The following is a 27,425-nucleotide window of genomic DNA, read 5'->3' as shown; positions in this document are numbered from 1 at the left end:
TTTTCCTCTTTTTTTCTTTCTTTCTTTCTTTTTTTTTTTTTTTTGAGGGAATGGGAGAAGGAAAAGGCTGGTTATTATTTACATTTTAAGCCAACCACAACTTAGCATGGAAACTCATTGTAAAACTATGTGAAAATAATTATGTATATGAAATGGATGACAGTGTTAGTGTCTGGAATTAGGGTTTCGTTTGGATGCTACCTAGCCCATGACAACCATTCTTAAATATGAAGAAAAAAGAAACCTTAGGCTACAAGAACAGTAACAGAAAAGAGTGTGAACAGGCCAGATGGAGCAGTGAACCTCTGGTAAGGTAGGAAGAATGCTGAAGTTCAAGACAAAATACGTTCTTTGCTGAGCGAGAAGTGAGAGGATTGTCCCCAGGTTTATATGGCTGTAATAATAGCCATATATTGCTATAGCAGCTGATCTTCTTATGCAGCAGACCGAAACACTTATCTTTTCTGCTGATGCCTATTGGTAGAGTTGCCTGGCCTTCCGCCTTGACAGCTCATAAATTTAGTAGTGTTTTTCTTTTTTGCGACTGCTATACTGAAGAAAGCTAACAAAGGTATAATGTATCTTCCTTATTCATGTGACAGGTTTTTTTATATCATCATTACATCACTGTCTGCCTTGAGGATGGCATGTGAGATTAATTTAGCAAAATAAACTTAACAGTTAATCTAAACATTTTTCTCTCCCATATGTGTTTGCAGTATGTTGTGCTTTATATGAGTTTCAGAAAATGGTACTACAACACTGCTTGTCTGTGTTACAGTGACTGCTAGATTTTTTTTTCCTCCACTTTTTAAGCAAAAGGAGGTAACCACAAACCTTTGCAAACCTCCTCTTCAACTTAAAATTGGATTTTTGTTTTGTCTGGATATGGAACAGCAGCAGCAGTAACCTTCCATGTCAAACGCAGCCTTCACTTAAACTCAAATCATCTGTTTTTTTTCTGAGTTCTAACTTCAAGGTAGATTGTTCAAAAGCATAGCCAAGAATAGGGCAGATTAAGTGCAGCTGAAGCATTACTCACACACAAAACTGATTTAGGGAGTTGAAATTCATTTTTAAATATTAGTGTTTCTTTACTTTGATGCCTTGCTTCTGGAATGAACTGTCTTTTGTGTGTGTCTATATGTATGTGTGTGTGTATATATATATATATATATATAAAATATATATGTATATATGTCAGTAATAGTAAAAGAGCTGCACAAAGTTTGTACCATTTCCTTTTTTAATCTAAATTAATTTCCAAACCAATTTAGATAAACTGGGACAAGTTCTTTGGAGGTAAGGCCTGAGAACAGAACTTGACACAGATAACAGTAGCATCATTCATCATCCACATAGGCTTTGGCATAATAGTTGGCTTAAAAGTACCTCAATAAGCAAACATTGCATTAGTACTGGCTGTGCAACACCTTCCATGTTGCATAATAGTGTTTGTGCTGGTGTATTATTAAAAATTGAGGCAGTGATTCCATCCTACGTCAGCTTCTGCTACAGGCGAAGCATTGCAGGCACATGTTGTTGCAATGCACTTTGTTATGCTTTGCATAGTCTGGGAAATGGGGGAATAATTAACTGGGGATGTTGATGTGGCTAAGATAGCCCCACTTACACCACAAAAGAGTGGCACTTGCACCTATAAGTGAGTCAGTTTGTGGTTACAGTGGTATTGTGGGCAAGGACTGAATAGCCATATACCCAGTCAGTTACCCATACAGTGTGTGACTATAAGCCATGCAGAGTCAATTATGATAAAAATCAAATTACTGTCTTCAGAAAAGCCTGTGGGGTTAAGAGTTTCCAGATACTGCAGCAGACCTGGTTCAGGAGCAAGTCCTAGCCCGATCCAACAAGGAAGGGCTGCATAGCATTATAATGAAACTTTAATTCTTCGCTGCAGAAGCAAAGTAGAATCATGATTCTAAAAGGTGTTTTGTAAAGCAATAAGTAAAGGAAATAAAATGAACCTCCTTTAGACAGGCATTCCCAAGACACAGTAGTTGATATCGTCAGTCCTTAGGCCAGCGATGGATGTAGTAACTTCATATTAAGCAGTTCATGCAGTTTGCCTGTTTGAGGCTGGTTGTTAGATGCCGCAGCAGCTCTTTGTACCATTGTTCAGTGACTAGAAATACAAATGAGCCTATTTTTTCTTTCTGATTTATCTAATGCTACTTGATTGTCTCCTCATTTGTAATCTGATGTTAATAATTCCTTTGGATATTTTTACTTACTTTCTAAAGTTATTTTGGGCACTGTCCCCATTTTGTCAGTGATGACACTCTGTCCCTCTATCTACTTCAAGATCAGAGTGAATCTAGCAAAGAGAAAAGTAGAAACAGAGCACTGTGACCCAGTAACAAACCTGTGCTAGGCACAAATCTTGTTTTCTCTAATTTTTACCTGTTGCATTTCACATGTATGCTTCCTTTTAATCCCAGCATCACTTCCTCTCTGTTTGATATCGTAATCTGTTGTTTTTACCTGCCTATCTTCTACTGAGCTGGTCTTCTCTGAATTTTTAAATTTTATTCAAAACATCAGCAAGGACTCAGACTCTGGAGATACCATAAGTCATGTGGTGCTACCTCTGTGCCCTTTCTTTGTAGCCTTGAAAAAGAAAAATACAGGAAGAAACTAGTCAGAGACACAGTTCAGCAGCCTCTATACACCAATAGCAGCACTGGTCTGCCTTTTGTAATTTGTACTACAAGCAGCATGTGGTGATTAGTTGTTTGTGTCAAACTCCCCTCTTCCCCCTCCTTGCTTCCTGTCTCTCTCTGTGCTATGCTTAGGTATTCTCTTGTCTTTGCATTCCTGTTAACTTCTCTCCTTAGTAAACAGAATTCTCCAAATGCAGCAAAACGTGCCTGCAGGTTGTGCCACTGCTTTGTGCAATGTGCATGCTAGTGTGCATTTGCAGATCGGGAGCGTGTCCAGTCTGTTTGTCCCTTCTTTCCCTTCTCCACAATCTAGATGGACTGTGAGCTCTTTGGGCAGGGATTTTAGCAAGGGATGGCCTTATTATTCATATGGCTCCTTCCTACGTATGTAATAGCCATGGGCAGCCCTCAAGTCCTTCAGGAGAGGGTGAAGAGAGGAAAAAGGCTGTTTTCTGTAGTCACAAAGGAACGGTGCCTGGGAGAACGAGGAGAGAAAAAGCATGTCAGGGTGCTTAGAAAAGCGTGAATGTGTGTAGCAGAATTGCATGCTACTATCATTGCAGATAAGTGACAGGTTAGTCAGATTAGTTTTGATTAGCTGCATACCTAAGAGAGCTTAAGGGGGCTGGGAATCTTCAGGCTGTTTCACTAGCGACTTGCAGAGGTGAACATAGAAGGGTGGGTAGCAGCACTGACTCCAGCCTCCTAAGTTAGATGCTGTAACGTGCTCTCCAAAAGTCTTTCTCCATTTAATAGGTGGCTGTGCAGGACAAGTATGGTATCCTTCCCTCTCTGTGTAGTATGGTGGCCTCTGGGCTCCCTGCACCAGATGTTATCACTGCTTATCTCGCTCTCCCCTAGCCTACGAGCAGGCAGCTTGCCGCTAGTGCTGATAGCAGTGTGAGGGGGAGAGGCAGCCTGCTTGCAGGCAGTTGGAGGCAAACTGGGAAGGGAGATACAGCAGTGGAAGAGGAGCTAACACAGTTCCTTAGCTGCCTCGTCATCTTAAAATGATAGACATCTCCTAGGAGGTCAGTGGAGCCACACTGGAAGGCATAGGAGGTGGGGCAAGTGGAAACAGTATTGAGCAGGGAAGGTATGAGGAACCTGGGCCTGTAGGTGCGCAGTGACACAGAGGGGAATGACTTTACTTTGGTGGCCCATTATGGGTCCTTCAGGACTTTAGCTTTGCTTCAAAGGCATCCAGTTTATGTCAGTTGTCTCCTAATGAGATGTGCATGCATATATATATGTATATTTTTATAAAATCAGTAAAATTGTGCAGTGTTCTTACCTCCAGAAGTGCACTTCTACACTTGTGCTCTTAATCTGGGAAGAGACCCGGGGCCAGATTCAACAAAATGCTTAAATACAGGTGGATGCCTGGTGGGATCAAGAAGTCTAAAATGTTTAAATTTTATTTGCATTTGTGAACATCACATATAGTGGTCCTGGAGGCCACCCACTTATGCAGTGGCTGAGCAAGGGCCTTTTGTTTCTTGGGCCATCAGCTCCCAGTTTTGTCAGAGAAGAGAGGGGGAGTGAGGCTGACAACTGAGCCCGTAGTTCTACAACAATCCAGGCTGATACTAGTTAGTACTGTTTTTCCTGTGTGATAATACTGGCTGGTCCAGGTATCTAAACCAGCATTTTTTTTTCACTAAGTTGAGTTTCTGCTTGAATCAGCTGAGACTGTCATGGAACTGCATCCCTAACTCTTAGTATGTATGTTCTCTGTATAGATGAGAGGTCAGTGAAGGCAAGAAGGATCTTAATGGTGTAGAAACATCCTAGAGCTATGTGCTGTTTAGCCTGTAGTCAGGATCACGTATGGTCTGGTGGTCTTTCCTAAAATTCCTCAAGTGCATACCTGCGTTTGTCAGGCCCAGACTTTCATTTGTGAATAACCTTTTAGAGGGTATTTGTAGTTCCTGTTCCTTGGAGACTTTCTGTACCGTCAGAAAGATGCAAATTGTTTCGTGGTTTGTTTCATTTCATAACATGGAACCTGGTTAATTTTGAATAGCTTTCTCACAGACTTCTCTGAAATTTAGTCACAGATTGTTGTTGTTGTTGTTGTTCTAGCTCCCCTTCTTACTTCTTACCTTACTACATCTTTTCACCTTTCATAGCTGATTCACACATTTTTTCTTAAATGAACAGATGAGATGATGTTTTAATTAAAACTCATGGAGTGAAGGTGGTGATCATTAAAGGGTGATGATTTAGAGGGTGAACTCCTCTGTTTATCCGTAGAACTAATCAAGCTTGAGAAGTGGGTGTTATGCCACTATCCTACCAAGGAAAACTGCCTCTAAAGCACAAGAGGTTAATTCGTTCTCTGCTCCTTGGTCTCTCTTCTGTGACTGCCAACAAAGGTAGCAATTACTAGTGTTATCTCAAGGGATGTTCTGTGATGTGGATAATTGCGAACTGTGAAACCAAACTGATACTCTTAACAAATTTCTTACAGGCCACAGAACACCCATGGCATGGTCAGTAGTAAATGAAAGTTGTTACCTAGTCTAAAACTGCTAATACCTTAGGGCAAAAGGTTCCATATCCATTACAGATCCTTGAATCATCCAGTTGTTTGAAGAATGAGCTCTATCTACCCAGCCATAGTCAAGAATGTGGAACGTGCCTTAAAGGGCCCCTAGGTTTGTGCTTGTCTATCTCTCTTTTTTTTTTTTTTTTTTTTTTTTTTTTTTGGGGGGGGGGGGGAGTTAGTACCCTTCTTTTTTTTGAGACAACTTTTTTAGCATAGGTCATGCTTAAGATAAAGCGTATGTATTGCTGTCTTGCTGAGAGGAAAAAATAAATCGTGGTAACGCATTTGTTCTTGTGGCCGGTGCTTAAATCGAAGAAATAGTTAAGAAATGACTTTCACAATTTGCAAATGCCTAGGGGGAGTTACGATAGTTGACTCTTTAGCCTAACATTCAAGGCTACAACATGATACAATGCTTAAGCACTGAAACACAGCAATCTAAGATTAAAAAAAAAAGAAGAAGAAAAAGAAACAATTGACTACTTGAAAGAATTTAACAAGGTTCATAGTTGTTTTTTCATTGCTGATATTTTTAAATCAAAATCAAATGTCTCATTCACGCAGACGGTAATTTTAGGAAAAACTTATGGCCACATTGTGTACATGGGTTCAGGCTAGAAGATCACAACGGTTGTTTTTGGCCTGATAAACTGTAAGTGCACTGCCCAGAACAAAACTCTTGTGCGTGAGTCAGGAAAATCCAGGAAAAATACATTCCAGGCAGCTATCTCTACACACCCTCAAACACTTTAATGTCAGTGAAATAGAAAGATTGGGAACAGTTTGTCTACCCAGTAAGATCAGTAAATGTCTCCTCAGTGGCTTTAGCAGGCTTTAGGTTAGAAGACTTTGTGAAGTTGTTATCTGTAGACATTAAGTTGGTTGTGTTACCAAAGTCGCAAATGAGATTGTCTCCTTTTAGTAACATGCTATGCAGACATGGCGAGTCCTAATTTTGAAGAACAACTAAGAATAGGTCAAGCACCCCTGAAAAAAGAGTAGACAAGATATGCAAATTTTTATTTAATGTAGGGGGGAGAATAAGCATTATTCCTGACACTTCCATTTTTGATTAATGATGAATGGAATTGGCAGATGTTCAGCTGGCCACCAGATGGGGTCTGTTCAGTCCAACAAATAGAATAGAAGCAGTCTGCATCTTGTAAAGCTAACACTGACAAAAGCTCTGACAAAAGCTCTAGTGCATGCAAGTGATATGCCAACGTTGACCTCATAGCAACTTAGTAGTTTAGAAATCATGGTAACACAACCAATGAAATTACTTATGAAAGTGAAATGGGGTGCAGAAGAATTGTGGTTGGTTAATTTGCTTGAATTTCAGCAATTAGTTTCACTGCAGGAGCCATAGTTTGCAGCTTTGATTTCATGGGGATGGTTCTGTATGGGCATCCAGTCAATTGCCTATTCGTTTATCAGCACCAAGGAAGAAAATGAGGAAGAGTGAAGAGTGTTTATTCTGCCAGAACTGGAGTTAGATAATATGTTGATGCTCCTTTGCCATCTTTGATTTCTGTACAGTTGGGAGGTCCTCGTGGGCCTGCCACTGCAAGAGCTCTGGCTGCCAGGGGTTGCTGTGCTAGTGCTGTGACTATGCTCAGCACTGTGCCTCTCCTGCTTGCAGCAGAAGTGAGGACTGCTGCTCCTGTTTGTCACTCACCACAGTTTAAGCAATGAATTGCATAATTTGAAGGTCTCATGACATATCTCAAGGCTCAGTCACTTAGTGATGGAGATCAGTTGTAGCTGATAAATTGTTTTTAATGTTGTTAATCCACAATAGGCTTTGCAGCTTTAGACCAGGTAGCCCAGGATCTAATGCCGTATTGGTCCTTCAGGACGCATTTCTGTCTCTGGCTGTGCCTCGCGATAATAACCAGCTCTGCGGATGTGCCGCTGCAAGGGAGGAGTGTGTCTGGGAAGAGGCTGAAGGCTTTTTCAGGCCAGATTGAGATTAGGGTCTGCCCCCTTAGGGTCTGCCTGGAGTTTAGGATTTTACATGCGGAGGGCCAGGCTGTGCACCCCATGCACCCAGGGGTGCGGACCGTGACAGGGCAGCGCTCCAAGCACCTCTGCCCTCCATGACAATGGTGCCGTTCAGCCCTGGTTGCCTCCCCTCAGCACCCTGGGGATGGAGTCTGTCTCGTTCAGATTTAATCCTTGTAGGAGGCGTTAAGAGCCTGCCAACTCTTCATCAGGGGCCCATACAACAGACTGGGCAGCCAGCCACCCCAAGGTGCGAGACCTTCGGACGCCGGCCTGGCTCGGCCTGGCGGCTCCGCAGCCGCCTCCGGGCCTGCGGTCTTGCGCAGACGGCGGCGCCAGGCTGGGAAGCGGCAGCCCGGGGAGCTCGGTGACTCGATTCCTGCTGCCCACGAGCAAGCGGTGGTGCTGCTTTGACCCAGAGATACAGCGCTAATAAATTACCTTTGATAATGACTTCCCAAGGGAAACAAAGAACGGCATGAAAGAGGAAAGAGGAAATTTGACCTAGGTGTTCACGGTTAAATTCACAGCCCTGTAGAGGAAACTGCCTACCAGTCTTTGAAGCCAAACAAACTGGCTTTCGGAGCTTTTTTTGGTCAAAGCTGGAGGAAAGGCTACACCTTTCAAATGCCGAGGAAGTAAAAGTGACAACCATGTCCGTGGTTCCTCCCTGTTTGAAAATTTATTGTCGAAGATGGAATTGAGGCTGGCAGCTGGCCAGGCGTGCCCGCCGTAGCAGTACCGTTGTCTGACCAGCACGAAAGCCATGTAGGCTTCACCCGCGCGGCTCTGAGCTCAGCTTTCCAATAAATGCCAATGTATTTTTTCTTCATCTGCGCTCTTTGGCACTTCAGCGAGCAGCAATGCCACGGGCCAGAGTGCGACTGGTGGGCTGTTCATTTTACTAAGCTATTTACAGCGACGTGTTTGTCTAGTTTTAATCCTTAAACTTACAATAGAGCTCATTGTTCAGCTGCGTGCAGAAGCCTGTGTGCAGCAAACAGCGTACTGCAAGGGAGATCCTTTCTGGTTACTTTTTATAGTGACACTCTACCCTAGGTTGTAGTTGACAGTTGTTTGTCTAGAAGTATTCAAAAAATGTCTTGGTAGCCGGGTGATGTGGATATTACACTTCTATGAATATGCCTGGGCTTGGATGCCTCTTTCTCACTCAAGGCATGCCTATAAAGGCAATTACAGACCGCTGTCTGTCATGCTCCTTTGGTTCAGATATTTTAATGCATAGCGATCAACTGGTTTCCTGTTCTTCTTGGAGGCCTTAATTCCCCTGTGGGTTTTTTCTTTCTTTTTTTTTTTTTTTCGTTTTTTGTTTTGCTTTTAAATCTGAGGAACGTTTCTCTGCCTTCCCTTCACCTGGGAGAGCACCAATGCTTCTTGCTCAAGGCAGTACAGAAGTCACTCAGTCAGCGGTGGTGGTGGTGGCATGGTTTTTGGGGGTGGGGAGAGAGGGCGCTCAGGCCTGCGGACAAGGCCTGGGCACCCTGCCGTGGGGCTGTCGGTGGGGAGGGTTGCCAGTGGTAAGCGCTAGCCCAGGTCGGGGCCGTTCCGTGATGTAACTGGCGCTTCATGTTGCCTTTCTCTCGCGCGGGCTGACCCGAGCTCCCTGCCCGCAGCCTGGTGGGCTTCGGGGGCTGCTGGCGGCTCCGGCGGGCCCGGGGCCGGCGAGGTGCTGCTCGGCCGTCGGGCCTGGGGGCGGGAGGCTCGCAGCACAGCGGAGGGCGGGGTGGGAAACCGATGTCGAGTATAAACGGCCACAAAAGAGCCGTCGTTAAAACGCGCTCGTCGCGGCCCCGGCTTTGCAGACGCTCGGCGTAGCGGGGCCGGCGCCGGGCCGCCCTCCCGGTGTCCTGCGGCAGCCCCGGAGCGCGCGCTCGCCGCGGGGAGCGGTTCCTGCGCGGCGCCTGTGCCCGCCCGCGGCCGCGGAGCGCCGGGAGGAGCCGCGGGGCGCGATGCTGGCGCGGAGCGGAGCGGGGCCGCGGGCGCGGAGGTAGGCGAGGGAGGCGCCGCGCCGCGGCGGGGGAGACGGCCCGGGGCAGGGCGGGGGTCCGCGCTCGGCCCGCGGCGGGGGGCGGCGCGCGTGGGTCGCAGGGGCAGGCCGAGCCCCCGCGGCCGCCCCCTTCCTGCGCGGGGCGCGGAGCCGCCCGGGCAGCCGCGGCCCGAGGGGAGCAGCTCGCCGCGGTGGGTGCTCCGCCGCCGCGCCGCAGCTCGGCGCCTGCCGGGGTCCCGCCGCCTCCCCCGCCGGAGCCGGGGAGCTGCCGGACGCTTCGCCGGGTCTGTTGCCGTTTAAAGCCGTGGCGGAAAGGGGCTCGGTTTAACGTAGCAAGTGCAGCGAGGGGGAGCGGGGTCGGGGCGGCCGGGGCAGGGGCGCCCGGGCTGCTCTCCTCTGCCGGCTTGGCGTCTCCTGCCTCTGCGCCCCGCTGTTGTTATTACCATTATTATTTCTTAAAGCGGTAATTTGCAGTTTCTTGCATCTGCTTAAGCGCTCGGCTTGCTTGTGAGAGAGACTGATTAGATGCTGGTGCCTCGTCCCGGCTGGTGCCCGTCTCGGCTGGGCCGGGAGCGCTGCCCCGTGCTGGGGGACGCGGCGCCGTGACGCTGCGGTGGGCAGAAGCCCCCGTGCGCGGGGGCTCGGCCGCGGGAGGCGGCGCGCCCTGCTCTGCCGAGATGAGCTTGTGTGCTTAAACTTATCTGTCAGGGTGAAGCGGGCTATGCGCGGAATTTTGTTTTTACAGCTCCAGTCTTGCGACTTATCGAACACTTTCTTGAAGTGTTTTCTCTGGAAACTTGTCTCAAATGAGGGCTGTAAGCCCTAACAAAGAAGGGTGTTGTTCAGGAGCCAACAGGTGACGGGGTGAAACCTGAGTATATGTGTACACTGGAGTAAAGTCTGGCTGCTGTTTAAAATAGAATTACAAAAATCAATGGGAGACTGTAAAGGCCAGATTTGGTTTCTAAATCTGGGCACCCTCTTACGGCGAGAGGGGAGAAAAAGATTCACTGGGACGCGGCTGCTTCGGCTGCGGCTTTGGTTCTTGCCTAACCACAACATGCGCTTGCGTTTCTGCTGGCTCGATACAGCGCCAAACATAATACATCCGAGTAAGATGTTTTGGCGTGGGGGGAATGCTTTGTCACAGTGCTTCCTCCTTTTGTTAATTTTAAGTAGTCTGTCTTTGCGGTATCAGGAGGCATTATTCGTGGAAAGAAAATACCATGAAAAGAATTGTTAGACTTCCAGTTGGGAAAGTGAGCTTTGGCCTACAGTGCGAGAGGAGGAGAAGACACGTTAACTCTTCTGTTGGTCATTGCGCATGGACTTACTTTTTTTTTTTTTTTTTAAGTTCTTGTCTTCTTGGGTCCATCTAAAATCTGTTGAATGTTGAGCTACACAAGCTTGCTTCCTTCCTTCCCCCCAGCTCTTTGGATATTAGTAAATGAATTCAGCAGCTGAAGAGGTTGCTGTGTGGTAGGGCTGGTCCTAATTCTATTATCCACATTTGGATTCAAGTTTCTGAAATACAGAGCTGTCAAGTACTGCTTGGGAATATATTACTCATATTCTGGCTGGGGAATAGGACTTTCTGATTGTTTGTGTATTATGTCTTGTAATAGATCTCTAAATTATTAATCCTTATTTTATGGTGCTTTATTGCTGTACCACACCCTTCCTCTTCTAACTTAGTTACTGTGCATTAGGGGTTAAATAAGCAGGTGAATGGGCTGGCCATGATAATCTTAACTCCTTGGGCCTTCATTGTGAATGGGTGCATGTGATATGCATCTTGTATCCCCTATAGCCTTGTTAACAAGCATTCTAACAAAAAAGTTGTTAAACAATTTGCCCTGCAGGACAGAGTAAAACAGCAGGGGATGGGCAAGGAGATGTTTGTCTAACTGCGCTCACAAATCATGACCTCTTCTTTCTGGTCAGAGGTGACGGTGGGACATAATCAGCGAGCTGGAAAACCTAGCATAAGGATAACCTCCATACTGGAGTCAGCAATAGCTTTGCTTTGAGTATGACAGGTTTTTTTTTTCTTTCTTTTTTTTTAATGTACCAGTGGATTTTTAATTAGGAGTGCAGTTTGTCTTTATTTCTGACCTCTGGGAATTTTATCATATATGGTCATTTTAATATTGCTGTGGAAAAATGTATTAATTGCTTTGCATTTTAAAATCAAATTTAGTTGTTTGATTCAATTATGTGATTCATAGATGTCAAGCTGCCAGCGAAATAGCTCCTGGTAGGCTATGAAGCTTTATTTGTGAGATAGCACAAACAGAGGCGAAACTTCAAAACGTTGTATAGACTTTAAAAAAGCAAAACAAAAAACACTTGCTGTATTTTGGGGATGTCATGGCATGAGTAGAAAAACCTCCTTTCTAATCATCCCTCACAAATCATTTATTTTTTCAGCTGTTGTTTATGTTCGTCTGAGTCCTCCTTAGGATGTAATCATTTTAAACAGGTCACTTTGAAGATGAGTGCAGTTGGGGGGTGGGGAGGAAGTCTCCTGAACTCTGCAGTTTTATAATGCAAACCAAATCACACTTGAGCAGCAGGAAGAAGAACTTCTAAACAAGTAATTGTTAAAATGGTTCTGCAGATAGCTTGCTGTTAAGCTGTACTGTTTTTAGAAACTTCACGCTCAGTAAGACCACAATATTTGGAATATTGATATGCAATGCATGGTCAGTTAATTTCTTGTTGACTTAGTCTGAGCACTATGGTAATTTTTTTTTAAGTGAATGCTGTCCTTTGAGTAATCTCAGTTCGTTGAGATTTATGAGCCTCACTTTTAAATGCTTCTGGTTCCCTTATTTGGAGAGGAGCACCCAGATTGTACGGTTTTGTTATGTGGTTTTGAAGTAAGGTGTATTTTTCCTTTATTCTGCTCCACCCGTACTTTCAACCTGCTCCCTCTTAGAGGGCCAGTGGGCCTATGATGTCTGTTTTTTCTCTTGTTAGAGCAGGAGAACTGGATGTCTGAAATAAATATGTAAAATTGTTGACCCAGACAGGATCATTCTTGGTGGAAAAGCAGCATGGTCTCTCTTATCAATGCCTTGTCTTCTTCTGGAATTAGGCAGCTCTCCTGCATTTGTGTATCTTTGGCATACTTGAAATCCTAACATTACTAAGCATTGTTGGTACTAGGTAGTAGTAGCATGTAACTTTAGGATTCAAAAATCCTCAGAAAAGTTAATATATGTTCATTCTGAAATGTTTTCTTCCTCTTTTCTTTCAAGTGGAGAAAGTAAGCCAGAGCAGTTAATTTTTGATCTTAGAGAGAGGTTTTTGAACAATTGAGATTAAACAACTAATCCATTACTTGACATGTTTTTGAATATCATGTTAACAAGTCACAGGTACACCTTGTTGGAGCGTTTCAGAAGTGGCGGAGCTGAATGTGTCCCTTAGGCTAAGTTTGCCATCCTATGGTGCAGCTCATATAGGGCTGCCTGGTGAAACTTTGACACAGGTGTCTCATCTTGTGACTCCTTTTATCTGTCGGTTGTAGGGCAGGAATCAGTTCTTGAAAAGCAGCTGTTTGATCAGTGCAATTTTTTATGACACAGTGACATTAGAATTGGTAATACCCACTTAGTGTCGCTAACCAGCTGAAATCTTTATTGTAAAACAAACAATCTACTTTATTCTAAAGGGAAACTGTGAAACAGTTCATTTACTGCTAAGATCATCTGAGAAAGGACTTGGGCTTCTCAGTAATACTGATTGCAATCAAGGGTCAAGGGTGATTTTATACTTCAGACTTACTTTGGCATACGTGAGGTGGGATACAAGGTGCTACTTCAGCATCACAGTCCTCCTGCACAGTGAGCACTACTTTTCTTTGTTAGCGGTGATTTTCCAACTCTATTCTGGTATTCATTTATCTCTCCTTTTCCCCTAGTTTTGCAGAAACAATAACGACAAAACATACCTGATGGTTCACTTCGTTTTTACTGGTACGTGGAGAGGGGAAGCAGTTTTGTATCATATGTTGTTATCTTAAAATCTGTTTCTGAAGGAAATTAATTCTGAGACTCTAGTGTGCACCAGGATGTTTGTCTTTATACCTCAAATATTCAAGATTGAGCATTAATTCAATTCATAGTATTTTTTCAGTATATTATCCTTGCCTTCTTGTCACTTGCTTTTCTAGTAGCAAATAAGGCAGTGGAATTAATGCTGTGTGTTCGTTGACAATGAATGTGTACTGATGGCTTTGGCTTCAACTAGCTATCTAACCACAAGTGGTTTATACCTCTTGAAAATGATTGCTTTAAAAGGTCAACTTCTAAACAGTAGAAGAGGAAATGAGGAAAACGTCTCGTAGGATGAAGTGAAGTTGCATGTATTAATTAACAAAGATACAATCTACCTGTCTTGAGTGCTGTTAATATGCAAAATAGCAAATACAGGAGTTCTTTTCCTTGCCTTCCTTTAATTCACCAAATTACAATCTCTGTAAAGTCAAACTGGCTAAAAGACAGGGTTCAGAGGGTTGTGCTCAGTGGCACAAAGTCTAGTTGAAGACTAGTAAATAGTGGGTCCAGCCGTGTTCAGCTTTTTCATCACTGACCTGGATGAGGGGACAGAGTGCCTCCTCAGCAAGTTTGCTGATGATACCAAACTGGGAGGAGTGGCTGATACACCTGAGGGCTGTGCTGCCATTCAGAGGGACCTGGACAGGCTGGAGAGATGGGCAGAGAGGAACCTCATGAGGTTCAATAAGGGCAGGTGCAGAGTCCTGGACTAGGGAGGAATAACCCCATGTACCAATGTAGGATGAGGCTGACCTGCTGGAAAGGAGAAGGTCCTGAGAGTCCTGATGGACAACAAAGTGATCATGAGCCACCAATGTGCCCTTGTGGCCAAGAAGGCCACTGGTATCCAGGGTGCGTTAGGAAGAGTGTTGCCAGCAGGTTGATGGAGATGATTTCCTCCCCACACACACACACACTCAGCACTGGGGAGGCCACATCTGGAGCACCATGTCCAGTTCTGGCCTCTCCAGTACAAGAGAGACATGTTGCTACTGAAGCGAGTCCAGTGAAGAGCTGCTAAGATAATTAAGGGGTTGGAATATCTCTCGTATGAGGAGAAGCTGAGAGAGCTGGGACTCTTCAGCTTGAAGAAGAGTGAGGGGATCTTACCAATGCATTTAAAAATCTGAAGGGAACATGTAAAGAGAATCGGGCCGGACTGTTTTCAGTAGTGCCCAGTGACAAGACAAGAGGAAGTGGGGACAGACTGAAACACAGGCAGGTCTATTTGATCATAAGGAAAAATTATTGTACTCTGAGGGTGGCTGAGGACGGGCACCAGGTTGCCCAGAGAAGTTGTGGAGTCTCCTTCTCTGGAAATACTCAAAAGCTGTCTGGACACAATCCTGTGCAACACGCTCTAGGTGACCCTGCTTGAACAGGGAGGTTGGACTAGATGATCTCTAAAGGTCCCTTCCAATCTCAATCATTCTGTGATTCTGTGTAAAAAGTTGTTCTGCCAGCCTTCAACTATTCAACCAGAGTAAGATTTTTAGAAGTTTGTCTGACTTCTGTCAAGCTTTGTAGAAATACACTGTTCTTAGAGGAGGTTGGCAGGCTTACTTGAGAAACAAATGAATAAATTTTTTATTATAGTGCAGCTATGCAGTGCAATGATAGTGCATTGGCATCTACATTATTCCAAAACTTCTTGTTTGATATGTGCTGGTTTTGAAGTTAACAAAAATCTTTAAGTTAAAAATTTTGAGAACTATCTCAGTAGGAATAATTAAGTTCTATCTCTTTTTATTGGATGTGGGAATGTATACATGTTTTGAAAACAGGGATAGAATGTGTAATACTAAATATTGTCATTTCTGTGAGGCGTTTTTCTTCTTTCCTCTTTATGTGCATATGGCTGCTTGTCATTGAGCAATTTTGGGTTTACATGAGGAATGCTGTACTGAATAAACAGTGTCTGGCACTAACCAGTACCTCATGCCTCTCCTGAAGGAGAACCTCCTGTTGTGTAACAAGCAGAATAGTTAGTCCGACATCTTAAACTTTTCTTCCACCTATGCTCTAGCAGGAACTTAATTTTTCTAATATGGTGGTGATGAGACTTGTAATGTGAAATGAGCTAGGAGTTTTTTAGATTGCTCTCCCCTTTAGACCCAGCAGCAAGCTTATATGTCAAGGTGATGAAAATTTTCTACAGCTGGCCTACAGCCCAAATCTAGCACAGATAAAGTGGCATCTATATTTGGATGAATAGGTGAAGAATTGCATGAAACAGGGAACATGTATCGCCAATTTGTAATGCCTGTTTCTAACCCCAGATGACCAGGATGTCAGTTATGGTAAAATATATCCTCCTTGGATTTGGTAGTGATCTGTATTTCACTGAAATTCCTATTCAGAATTTCCTAGGAACTTCTGTTAGAATGAGTGTAAAACATCTATCTTAACGTTGTGCAATTAAAGACCTGTATTATAGATCTTGATGAGAACCTTCTTTGCCAGTTTTGGCTCAAAATGGTCTCACTGATACTAAACTTCGTAGCCTTCATGAATCAGAGGAAGCATGTCCCTGTAAGGTTTTAAATTAACAGAACAATCGTAATGTATTTTACAGAGCTTAGTCTGACATAATTGGATTTCAGATATTTAGTGGAACCAACGCCCTTCTGCTGTGATACAGCTGAAACAAAGTTCTCAGAAGAATCTAACAGACTTTCCTAGCTCGCTTTATTGACTACCTTTTTAAAAATAGGATGCTAATTACACAACTGTCTTTCCCCAAGAATTCCTTTAGTTTTGGACAAGCTGTTTTAATGTCTTCTGTGTTGCTAGTTTGGCAGCGACTTCAAAAAGCACTCATGTCATTCGTTTTATTATCTGCTCAACGTGAGTCTTTCCTTAAGCTGCAATGCTTCAAAATAAGCAGAAGTGCAAAAGATAACAAGTGTTAATATTGAAATATATGTTGGTTACTAAATGTGAGGGTATGTGTCTAGTTTTCTTTTCCTTCTTGTTTTTGATTGTCGCAAGTTGTAATGATACTGCAATAACTATGTATTCTGTGCAACACAAGGAATATTAAACTGTTGTAAGATTACTTACACCAACAGTTATGCGTGTTCAAATTAATTAACGCTCTGGTAATCTCTTCCTCCAGATCAATTGCTTGATGAACTGCAGCTGAAATAAATATTTAACACTTCACACTTACGTTATGCCATTGGAAATGGAGCCCAAAGCAAACAGTCTTGCTTTTGGGTGTCAGCGAAGCTCAACATCTGATGACGACTCGGGCTGTGCCTTGGAAGAATATGCCTGGGTCCCACCAGGCCTTAGACCAGAACAGGTATAAACTGTGGCTTTTTACTTCTAAAACAACCCTAATAAGAACTGTCTCAGTGAGTGATACCCTGCAGAACGTCTTATGTATATTATGTAGACGAGTCTTATGTATATTCTTAAAACTTCTTCTGTTGCTTCCTATTGCAGTAAGATGGTCATAAGGGAGCTTAATCTTGGTCATTCAGGAATTTATATTTCAAAAAATGAATTTTTAATGAAGATTTTTCAATAAATATGTCATACAAGTATATAGTGTAGAGTCAACACAGCATAGAAAACACTTTCTCTTTGAAATAAGTTATTTGGTTAAATTAAAGCTCATGGCATACCTCGTGGCATTGTATTACTTGGTCCATACTTAACTGGTTTTGTACAACCCTTTGCCTAAATAACTAGGGATTTGACATCTAGAAAAATGAATGTTACTATAGCACACAGAAATGAAATTATTCTGTCATTGTAGCAATTACTAACGTATTTTACATTTGTTTAAATAGCTGCATGTTTGCTGTATGCCATGCCAGGATTTCTCTTGTACATTTGCTGGAGATGACACTTGTGGCTTGAGGGTTGGTTGGGCTGTTCCTTTCTCCCTTTTCCCTTTCTTCTTTATCCATTAGAACATAATGCTAATGGAAATACAAGTTAAATTGTCAATGAGAAAGTTACTCTGCGTGATTAAAATGAAACTCCAATAATTTCCTTGAATGAACTTGCAATTATACTGAAGCTGTGTGTTCAATAATATTCAGAAACTGAACTTCAGTGTGAAGTGAATAGAGTAACTTTTCTCTTAAAGGAGCGAGAGCAACTCTCATTCAGCTCATCAGCTAATACAGTCCATAGTTACGAAAGCACAAAGGATGTGCCTTTTTGCTATATAGAGATATTTTTTTAAATCATGTATAAAGTAGCAAGTTGGAGGAATGGCAAATTGTTTCATTTTTGGTTATTTTTAGTAAAATTATTTTTATCACTTACTTGGGCATATATAAGAATCCCCATGAATCTGAGGTAAAAGCAAAACAGCATTAACATTTAACCAGAACAATTAATTAAATTGAGTAAAATATCCTCATATTCTAGCTACTAAAGATTCTTTTCCAGGAAGAATAGAGGCATTTTGAAAACAGTGTAATAAACTTGAAGAATGGGTAAAAAGTGTCTTTAAAAGCTTCTCATACTGCATGTTGTTAGCTTTTCCTGCAGCTTCTTGAAATGCAATCAGCAATAATTGAGCTTAGTGTAGACTTTTGATGTTTAGATTTTGGATAAATTAAAGCCAAATAATGTTCTGTACAAGCTTTCCCATATAATTTTGATTGCTTCCTGAGTCAAGTGACTGATTACTGCCTTTTTTTCATCTGTCTTGCACAGTAATAAGCTGTTGACCTGAGCATTATTTAAATCTGGATGGCAAGAAATATTTTTGCCAATAGTCAGGTCTTATTTACAGCCCCAGGCCTTGTGACAAGCTGGAAACTGCATAGGAAAAACAATAAATCTGTAGCTGTTCCACAAAAATATTTTTTGCCATTGGGCTTTGTCATAGCATTCATTACGGTTTTCCTGTCATAATTTTCTTCTGAAAAAAATTAGTGGAGATTGATCTAAAAATATTTTCAAATAGGTTTAGAATGTGTGTGCAGCCCATGAAAATTTCGTAGTTAATTTGTGTCTGATTGAAATGTGGCTGGATCTAGCCTCCTCCCAAGGGAGGGGTGTTTCTGTCTTCTTACCAAAGCTCACATGGAAGCAATGAAAGCTGATGCTTGGGATGAACCTGATCAGCAGGAGGCTACAAAACAGCTTTTGTCTCAACGACGTGTAAAATGCACAGAGCAAATTAAATTTGTTTATATAGTGGCTGTTTTCTGGAAAGCTTCATTCCTTGTGTGGTAAATTGCAGAAGGGAACTTGGAATTTCAACAGGCTTGTTGACCAGCCCTGAAGAGGGTGGGAATAATGAGAACATTAAATGTGCATAATTTATGATACCCCTAATTGTCACTGCAAATTGCATTCCAGAGAAGCAATTCAGCAGCTGGGTGCTAGCTCTATCACAGGCAATTCAGGTTTGCTAAGCTAGTTCGTCTGAGTCTCCTATTTTCAGCACAAATCCTGTCACGGGTGTGATGTAGCATATCCCTTTTTCCTTTGTAAATAAGACTTGAGATAAAACAGTAGCTGAAGGACTCTTAGAGCGTTTGGGTGATATGTGTTACTTGGTCTGAATTCTACCTATCGCCTATTCAGGTACAGCTGTATTTTGCCTGTTTGCCAGAGGACAAGGTCCCTTACATTAACAGCCCTGGGGAGAAACACAGAATTAAACAACTTCTGTATCAGTTGCCACCCCACGATAATGAGGTAAATACGGAACTTGCAGGTGGATGGTCACGATTTGGGTCTTGCTTCTTTTACACGGAGAATTACCTACCTGTGTATTTATGACAAGCCTAAAATATTGCTTGTAATGGCATCTAACCTGTAAAACAGCATGGTGTGTACACTGAGGCCCTTGTTTAGCTGTGCATTTCACTTGTGCCCAGATAAGAGCTGTCTGGAAGGACACTGCCTTTTCTTGTTTGGAAGGCTGGTGTCACTGCAATAAACTTCACACAAGTTGGTTTTATAGTGTTTGCAGCCACCCACCAATTACCAGGAACCTAAAATTCCTGGAATTTCATTGTAGCGCACAAAAAGGATGCTTTGTGATAGTAAAAGCTTTGCATCTCAGATATGCAGTGTAATTTGGGGTAGAAGTGGAAATAACAAACAAACCCTTTGGGGGAGAGCAGGAAGGTGGGGGTGTCAGTACTTAAGATTTTGCATATACTGCAATACTTCGTTTAATTGTGGGATTGTAACCATAAATCTAAATGACTCTGTTATGGATGTATCTGATTTAGCTTCATTCAATTATTTTAGGATAGCAACAGCTTTTGGTTTGGCTTTTTAGAATACTATTTTCTGCCTAGACTGCTTCTTAATTTGGTATCTTTATTTTTTTTTTTTCCTGTAATGCAAAATACTAGGCTTGTATTGTGCCATATTAACTAGAAGACTGTAGAGAAGACAAATTGGAAAAGTTTAATAACATATATGCACTGGTATTTTAGATAATAAGATTCTCAAATAATAATAATTTCTGTGGGGTTTTTTTTGTGGAAGGTGAGATACTGTCAATCTTTAAGTGAAGAAGAAAAGAAGGAATTGCAGATGTTTAGTTCTCAGCGCAAAAAGGAGGCACTCGGGAGAGGCACTATCAAACTGCTCTCAAGAGCAGTGATGCATGCAGTTTGTGAACAGGTAATATACTACTAGTGCCATAGGCGAACTAGCAGGATGAATAATTTAAGACTTCAGTATCTTGATATTAAATGTGGGCTTATCTCTGTCTATGCCTGAGCTCTGGGGAAAAAAAATTAGAATATTAAAACTGCACATAAATATAATGTAGGTAGTGCTTGCTTAAACAGAACACAACTTTTGATACTAGGAGTGTACTGAATATTTGATATATTTCCTACTCCAAAAAACTGCATCTGACTCGTATTAAAACAAGTACACAAGAAAAACAGGCATAATGTATAATTATTTCTATGTATAAAATACTTCTAATCATAAAAGTTTTATTGATGAACAGAATTTGTCTATCCCAAGATTGAGAATATTTTTTCCCTTTTGTCAAAATTTTGGAATAAAAACTGTGTACTGAGTTTGGTGTTTTGAACTTAGCTTAAGTGTGTGTCTGAGGCCAGTTGTCTGGGATGGGACGTATGTTCACTTTCCGATTTTGTTCCTAGTGTGGTACAAAAGTAAACGGTGGTGAGGTTGCAGTCTTTGCCTCAAGAGCTGGGCCTGGTGTGTGCTGGCATCCATCATGTTTTGTATGCTTCACATGTAATGAGCTTCTCGTTGACCTAATCTACTTCTACCAAGATGGAAAAATTCACTGTGGCAGACACCACGCTGAACTTCTTAAACCTCGATGTTCAGCCTGTGATGAGGTAAATTTACATTTTATGTCAATCTACAAATCTGTTATTGCTCAGTTAACAAACTGCATCGCTTCTTTGGCCAATTATTAGCTTCAGATGCATCCCTTTAAGCAGTACTGTGGTGCATGGATGTTTGAAAGCTGAGAGTTGCTTCATTTATTGTAAAACCAGCAATGTTGCAAGCAATATGATGGTATTTAGTAAATGCATACCTGTTTGTAGCTATAATTGAATCTTGTAGACTGAATCAGAAAAAGGATCTGTACAAATATTCCAGGATGCCCTCATAATAGCAGCCTTTTGAATTGTTCAGGTTCTTATGGGTTTTTTTTGTTTGTTTGGTTGGTTGGTTTTTTTTTTAACAAAGTGTAGTTTTTCTTAATTCTTTGTTGTTTTGAAAAAAAGATTTAGAGTGCCACGGAAGATTTTTGTTTCTATCTTTGTATTCAAAATGCAGCTAAATAAAATTTGGTCTGTTAACTGTACAAACTGGATACTTTACTTGCTCTGTGTCCTAAGGTGAGGTTTTGGCCACTTAACTAAAAGTTTGCTTTTATTTTTTGAAGATCATTTTTGCTGACGAGTGTACAGAAGCTGAGGGTCGCCACTGGCACATGAAACACTTCTGTTGCCTTGAGTGCGAAACGATCCTGGGTGGACAGAGATACATCATGAAAGATGGGAGACCGTTCTGCTGTAACTGTTTTGAATCTCTCTATGCAGAATACTGTGAGACCTGTGGGGAACACATTGGTAAATAATCCTTTTTAAGTATTAAACTTACTTAAAATTAAATGAAAGCCAATTTATGTGCCAGTCTATAAGCCAATTTCACAATTCAAATGTTGGATTGTGCAAGTAAGTTCTTCAAGAGTACCCAAAGCATTACTTTTTTCCCCTTTCTAGGTGTTGACCATGCTCAGATGACCTATGATGGACAGCACTGGCATGCCACAGAGACTTGCTTTTCCTGTGCTCAGTGCAAGACTTCTTTGCTTGGTTGCCCCTTCCTTCCAAAGCAAGGTCAGATTTATTGCTCAAAAACCTGCAGCTTGGGTGAGGATGTTCATGCCTCCGACTCTTCTGATTCTGCATTTCAGTCTGCTCGATCAAGAGACTCTAGGAGGAGCATTCGTATGGGAAAAAGCAGCCGGTCAGCTGATCAGTGCCGCCAGTCTCTCCTCTTGTCACCAGCCCTCAATTACAAATTTCCTGGTCTTTCAGGCAACGCTGATGATACTCTTTCCCGTAAGCTAGATGACTTAAGCCTTTCAAGGCAAGGGGCAGGCTTTGTTAATGAAGACTTCTGGAAAGGAAGAGTAGAGCAAGAAATGCCTGAAGACCCTGAAGAATGGGCTGAACATGAAGACTACATGACTCAACTTCTTCTGAAGTTTGGTGATAAAAGCCTCTTCCAGCAGCCAGCTGAAGTAGACATTAGATCAAGTGAACACTGGATTTCTGATAGCATGGTCAAGAGCAAGTTGGACTTGAAAAAAAATAATCCAAGCCTGGCAAGTAAAAAGTATCAGCCAGACATGTATTGGGCCCAGTCGCAGGATGGCTTGGGTGACTCTGCATATGGCAGCCATCCAGGCCCTGCCAGCAGCAGAAAAATCCAGGAGTTAGACATGGAACATGGGGCTACAGGATACAAACATGACCAAACACCATGGTATGAAGGTTCACTGGAGTGTTTATCTGATCTGAAACAGCAAGAACAAAGTGTCCGAGACTCAATGGATTCTTTGGCTTTGTCTAATATAACAGGTAATGGGGGAAGAATCAAGTGGTTCTGAGAGAAAGGTCAACCAAAGCATGTATGTTGTAATATTTTGAATTAAGACTTCTTGTATTTACAGTTTTTAAAAAGCTTTGGTAGCAAGCGATGCCTGTAAATGAAATGATAGCTTTTATCAAGCACGTTCTTTTACAAGATAAAATTCTGCTATTTAAATTATTAAGACTGCATAGCTCTTTCCTTTGCTTATAATGAAACCCTCCATAATGTTAAACAGAATAAGAATGATTCTGTGCTATGTATTTGTTATGAACAAACTACTACTTCAAGTAAATTAAGACTTGTTTGTGCTATTGTTTAACAATTCCATATGTTAAGTACAAGAAGTTCCATTATATACTAAAATAATACTAAATGACACACTACAAATGCTTCAGGTAATTTCCTGTAAGAATATGCAGAAAATCTGAGAAGATGGTAAGCTTCGAGCCTTAGGAAATGTGGTTTAGGAGATTAGCTTTGCTCATTGATTAAAGAGACACTGATAATCTACTTTTGCAAACCTCTTGTCAAATTTGATTGAAATTAGCCAAAATGACAAAAGTCAGATACGCAGCATGTGTATTACTTAACCTCCCTTTCCCACTCCTACTGCCCTGAGTTGGGTATGAGAGACCAATTTTAAAAGTTTTATCCTAATCTTCCATTCCTTTCCTTCTGTAATGTTGAATTACTGCAGCTATTTGTGTAGCTCAGGACCAGCCGTATGCTGCAGTAAACAAGGACCTACTGAAGGGAGCTAGGTTTGGCGGGTATGAGGGGGAAGGAGGAACTAGACGTATTGCACGTGGGAATGACATGGGGAGACAGTTACTGTGGTGAGAGTTGAAGGGTCATAGGACACAACCAGAAGTTAAGCAGGCTTGGTAACTGTTGGTGATGCCTTGAGTGTAAGGATCCTTCTCTGAGAGAAAGAGGCCTGGCTTTCCTGTAGAAATAGCTGGAATACTGAATTTAGCATTACCAGAAATATGAAATATTTTAGCCTTAAAAATGGCAAGCATGGATTGTAGAATATTTTTAAATAATTCTTTCTCTTAGAAGCATATTTGTATGTGTGTTAGAGCAGTTAAAATATTTTAAACTTATTGACCTTCTTCCCATCTTGACATCCTTACGTTAGCTAGCTCTGGTGATCAGAGTAATACATAAATATTTTAAGTAAAAAAACTTTTTTTTGGATATTATAAAGCCTCTTTGTAATTAAAAAAAAATCAACAATGCTTGTTCTTCTGTGCCGCTAACCCATTGTTCATTATAATACTTCTCTCTCTGAAACTCCTCTCATTCTCATTTTCCTGCCCTCTCCACTCCCACCACAGGGGCTTCAATGGATGGAGAAGGCAAGCCACGGCCATCTCTCTATTCCTTGCAAGCTTTCCAGGAACTAGAGGTAGAGGACTGTGAGAAAATGAGCAACATGGGAACTCTGAATTCTTCAATGCTCCATCGGAGCACAGAGTCCTTGAAGAGTCTGAGCTCAGAACTGTGTCAGGAAAAGGTGTCACCAGAGGAAAAGCCAGTGCATATGCCTGTACTGAGAAGATCTAAATCCCAGTCAAGACCACAGCAAGTAAAGTTTTCAGATGATGTTATTGATAATGGAAGTTACGAGAATGTTGAAATTAGACAACCTCCAATGAGTGAAAGGACTCGCAGGCGTGTGTACCATTTTGAAGAACGTGGAAATCGGCCTCATCATCATCGTAGAAGAAGTAGGAAATCTCGTTCAGATAATGCACTTAACTTGGCTGCAGAAAGAAGATGCTCTGCAAAAGAGAGATTTCGCTTTTACTCTCCCCAGGATCATGAAAAATTCATTCAAAATAAAAGCTCACGTGAGATTCAGGCATATATTCAAAATGCAGAGCTGTATGGACAGTATGGCCATGCTACTTCTGATTACGCATTGCGAAATCAAATGGTTGATAAGTTCTTTGGATTATATGGTGACGAAGATGACTCTTGGTGTTCGACTTCATCCTCCTCATCTGATTCTGAAGAGGAAGGATATTTTTTAGGACAGCCAATTCCCCAGCCACGATCACTGAGATATCCATACTACACAGATGACCTTTCTGGTCCAACTACTGCATTATCTAGTTCTCAGTTTGGACAAAGGACAACCAAATCAAAGAAGAAGAGGGGACACAAAGGAAAAAATTGCATAATTTCTTAATTTCTTCTAACAGTTGGAAAGACCAATCAATTCTATACCTACAGTTTGAACCACATCTTTTTATATTAATAATTGTACTTAGGCAAGTTGCTAAGGTTCTTAATGCTTTGCCAGTGTAAATGATAACCCCATCAGAGTTTACGTTGTAAAAATAACATTCAGAAATGTCACTATGCCAAATGATGATCTGCTCAGATATTGCTAGGTTTATAATATTTCAGCTGTCAAAATACTGTTACTGCAGTTCTGATACATTTTGTAGACACTTACTTTGTGCTCACTGCTCACTTATGCTTAGTTAATCTGACAGAAGGTATTCAACAAAAATCAATAAATAAAACTGTCTGTCATGTACTGTAGTTTTACCCATACAGGTGGTCTTTGACTTTCCTTTTCTCTCCTTGAAAACAAAGGCTCTACACTATGCCCCTTTTCCAGTGATAAAGCTCATTTTTCCTCCTAGAAGTTTCTCTACGAAAACTGGAACTTATTTTATTTGGGAAAATGCTGCTTTTCCAGAGAGTCCTCTATTAAGGAGGCAAAAATCAGATGTGATAGTTGAAATGCTTGAAGCCTTGATACATCCTAAAGCAGCAGTAACTGACTTAAATTTTCATGTTTTTCCCTCTACTTTTTAAGAATTCTGACCATGTAAGGATTTTGTTTTGCCTGCTGAAGAAAGATGATAATTCAGATATTTTAGAAGTGAATGAAGTTGGATCTGATGGGTATAAATCTAGTTGCAACTGCCACTGAACAGTGATGCTTTTTGTGTCCCCTCCTGTGGCTTCCCCACCCCAACAGCGTTGAAAGAGTAGAGTACAAATGCTGGAATCCTTCGCTCAGGCATGCAACACCATTTAAGTCAATGAATCTACTTATGTAACAAATATTTTCATAAGGGCTTAAAGGATTAGGCTCCATATCTGTCCTTTGAAATGCATTATACAGGTTTTAAAATGTATTAGCTACAGTTCTAAATTGAAAACATTGATATTTATAATGTAGTATTTCATAGGCTAAAGTGTATTCATAATTTAACAGTGCAAATACTAATGTACATACTGTACAGTTAAAATTTTAAAAGCTGAATATTTTTATATCCCTGAATTTGAAAAAGTTTGTTACACTATCAATCAAGCTAGATTTGTTAGGAGTTTAACAGCAGCATCATGGATGAAATATCGCTTGTGTTGTAGTCAGGGGTTTTAAGTTTAAGAATGTTTAAAAATGTTTAGTGTAAGACATCTTAATTTTGTTTACTAGGTATTAAAAGCTCTGTATGCATGGTGGGGCTATGTAAATACTGTCTAAACTATGGCCCTTTTAATCTTGCAAGTGTTATTTATGGGTCAAGCAAAATGTAAACTATATAAATGTAAAAACCACACAAACATGGACTATAGCTGTACAACAAAGATGCAACTTCGGTGGATGTAGTTTTGTTGTTATTTCCCTCCTTTCCCAATAAGAATGTCTGACTGCAGCCTGCTTAAAGGAATAGAGGTGCTTGGTGGTTTTAGCATGCAACTGTGGCAAAAAGACCCTTTTATAAAGTAGTAGATAATCTCAGAAGTTATTTTAACTTAATGTATCTCCTGCTCCACATATGAGTTACAATAAACTCAATGTTTTAAATACAGGGCAGAAATTTGTTACTTGAGTAAAGAGTGACCTCTGCCAATAAAACTAGTAAATGCTCAAGCTTTTTAACCACCTCAAAGGTAATTAACAAAATAACACATTTCTTACAGAAATGTCTGGCAACCATGCTTGTAACTCTTGAGGATATAAAGTGCCTTGAAATACAGGCAGCTAGAAGTGAGGGATGGGCACATGGATAATTGCTCACAGGAAAGAAAACGAAACAGTTGCTGTGGATAAAATCAAAGTAGCAGTTACTTGCTTACATTTCTCAGGGAAAAATAAGCAAAAGTTCCTGTATTCCCAGACCCAGTATTCACCACAGTAGTAGTTTTTCTAGTACAAACAAGTTTCACATACATATATGAAAGCAGATCAAAGTAATATGATGCTCCTGGTAGCATGGGCCAACGGGTGGCCTGGGGCTATGGCTGCCCAGCTGCCGTGGTGGCCCAGGCAGCCCTTGCTTGCTTAATAGTCTGACGCCTTTAGGGGAGATACTGACCTGTTAACCACACTCTCCCCACAATGCCCAAATAGTGACTGGGACCAGCCGTTCCTACCTGCGTTTCCAAATACGGGTGACTGGGATCCTCGGGAATAGACTGCTCTGCTGCTGCTGCCACCACGTCCTTGTTGGAGCAAGTAACTGTCCCGTGTTGAAAGATTTACACTGATATTTCTTCAGCTCTTATACCATCTAAAGAGTGTCAATTACAAGCTATGTTCGGCAAGTTACCTTTCACATTACCTCCGTCTAACTCTCCAAAATAAACTTGAATGGAAAGATAGTCTTCCCAGGCCCTTATGTCAAAACAAGGATGAGTTAGGACTAAAGGCATCAGTCAGTGCTGGGGAACTCCAAACTCTGTTCCTGCAAAGGCTCCAGCTACTTCAAAATGAGTGATGTAACTAATGACACTTCCCTTGACACGCGCTCCTGTTTCTACATTATGGTTCTGCTGGAAGTTTTGGGAGTGGATAGAGGCCTTCTATTATGCTCAGTTTTACTCCGAAACTAATTTTGATGCACATTCTTGTGAGAGTCAGGAGCGTGGGTCAGCAAGGAGTAACAAACCTACAGTGTATTAGGCTGCTCTCTGGGAAAGCAGCAGCTCTTCTTTCCAGCCAGAGGCAAGAGTTTGAACTATTCCAAATTATTTTCTCTCCTTAAGAGCTAGCC

The 27,425-nt window shown here is 41.6% G+C and overlaps 1 protein-coding gene across 5 annotated transcripts in view; it reads left to right on the top strand.

Moving 5' to 3' along the window:
- PRICKLE1 (prickle planar cell polarity protein 1) overlaps positions 1 to 26,240 on the top strand; it is a 72,706-nt gene extending 46,466 nt beyond the window's left edge. The window contains exons 1-9 of one of the 5 annotated variants that reach the window (XM_062583685.1): positions 11,251 to 11,277; positions 13,176 to 13,230; positions 16,430 to 16,618; positions 18,871 to 18,984; positions 19,789 to 19,926; positions 20,424 to 20,627; positions 21,185 to 21,371; positions 21,525 to 22,388; positions 23,742 to 26,240. In XM_062583685.1, coding sequence (XP_062439669.1) covers positions 16,487 to 16,618; positions 18,871 to 18,984; positions 19,789 to 19,926; positions 20,424 to 20,627; positions 21,185 to 21,371; positions 21,525 to 22,388; positions 23,742 to 24,598 — 2,496 coding nt within the window. In that variant the 5' untranslated portion in view covers positions 11,251 to 11,277; positions 13,176 to 13,230; positions 16,430 to 16,486 and the 3' untranslated portion in view covers positions 24,599 to 26,240. Of the gene's footprint in view, positions 1 to 9,177; positions 9,248 to 9,500; positions 9,532 to 11,250; positions 11,278 to 13,175; positions 13,231 to 16,429; positions 16,619 to 18,870; positions 18,985 to 19,788; positions 19,927 to 20,423; positions 20,628 to 21,184; positions 21,372 to 21,524; positions 22,389 to 23,741 lie in introns of those variants that run through there. The other 4 variants (XM_062583666.1, XM_062583694.1, XM_062583703.1 and 1 more) reach the window with 4 other exon arrangements.
- The last annotated feature ends 1,185 nt before the right edge of the window (positions 26,241 to 27,425 follow it).

The sequence above is a fragment of the Rhea pennata genome, chromosome 1 (genome assembly GCF_028389875.1).
Source record: "Rhea pennata isolate bPtePen1 chromosome 1, bPtePen1.pri, whole genome shotgun sequence".
NCBI classification, from domain to species: Eukaryota; Metazoa; Chordata; class Aves; order Rheiformes; family Rheidae; genus Rhea; species Rhea pennata.
Note: the sequence above shows the minus strand (reverse complement) of the source record. Positions and strands in the feature narration are given on the sequence as shown.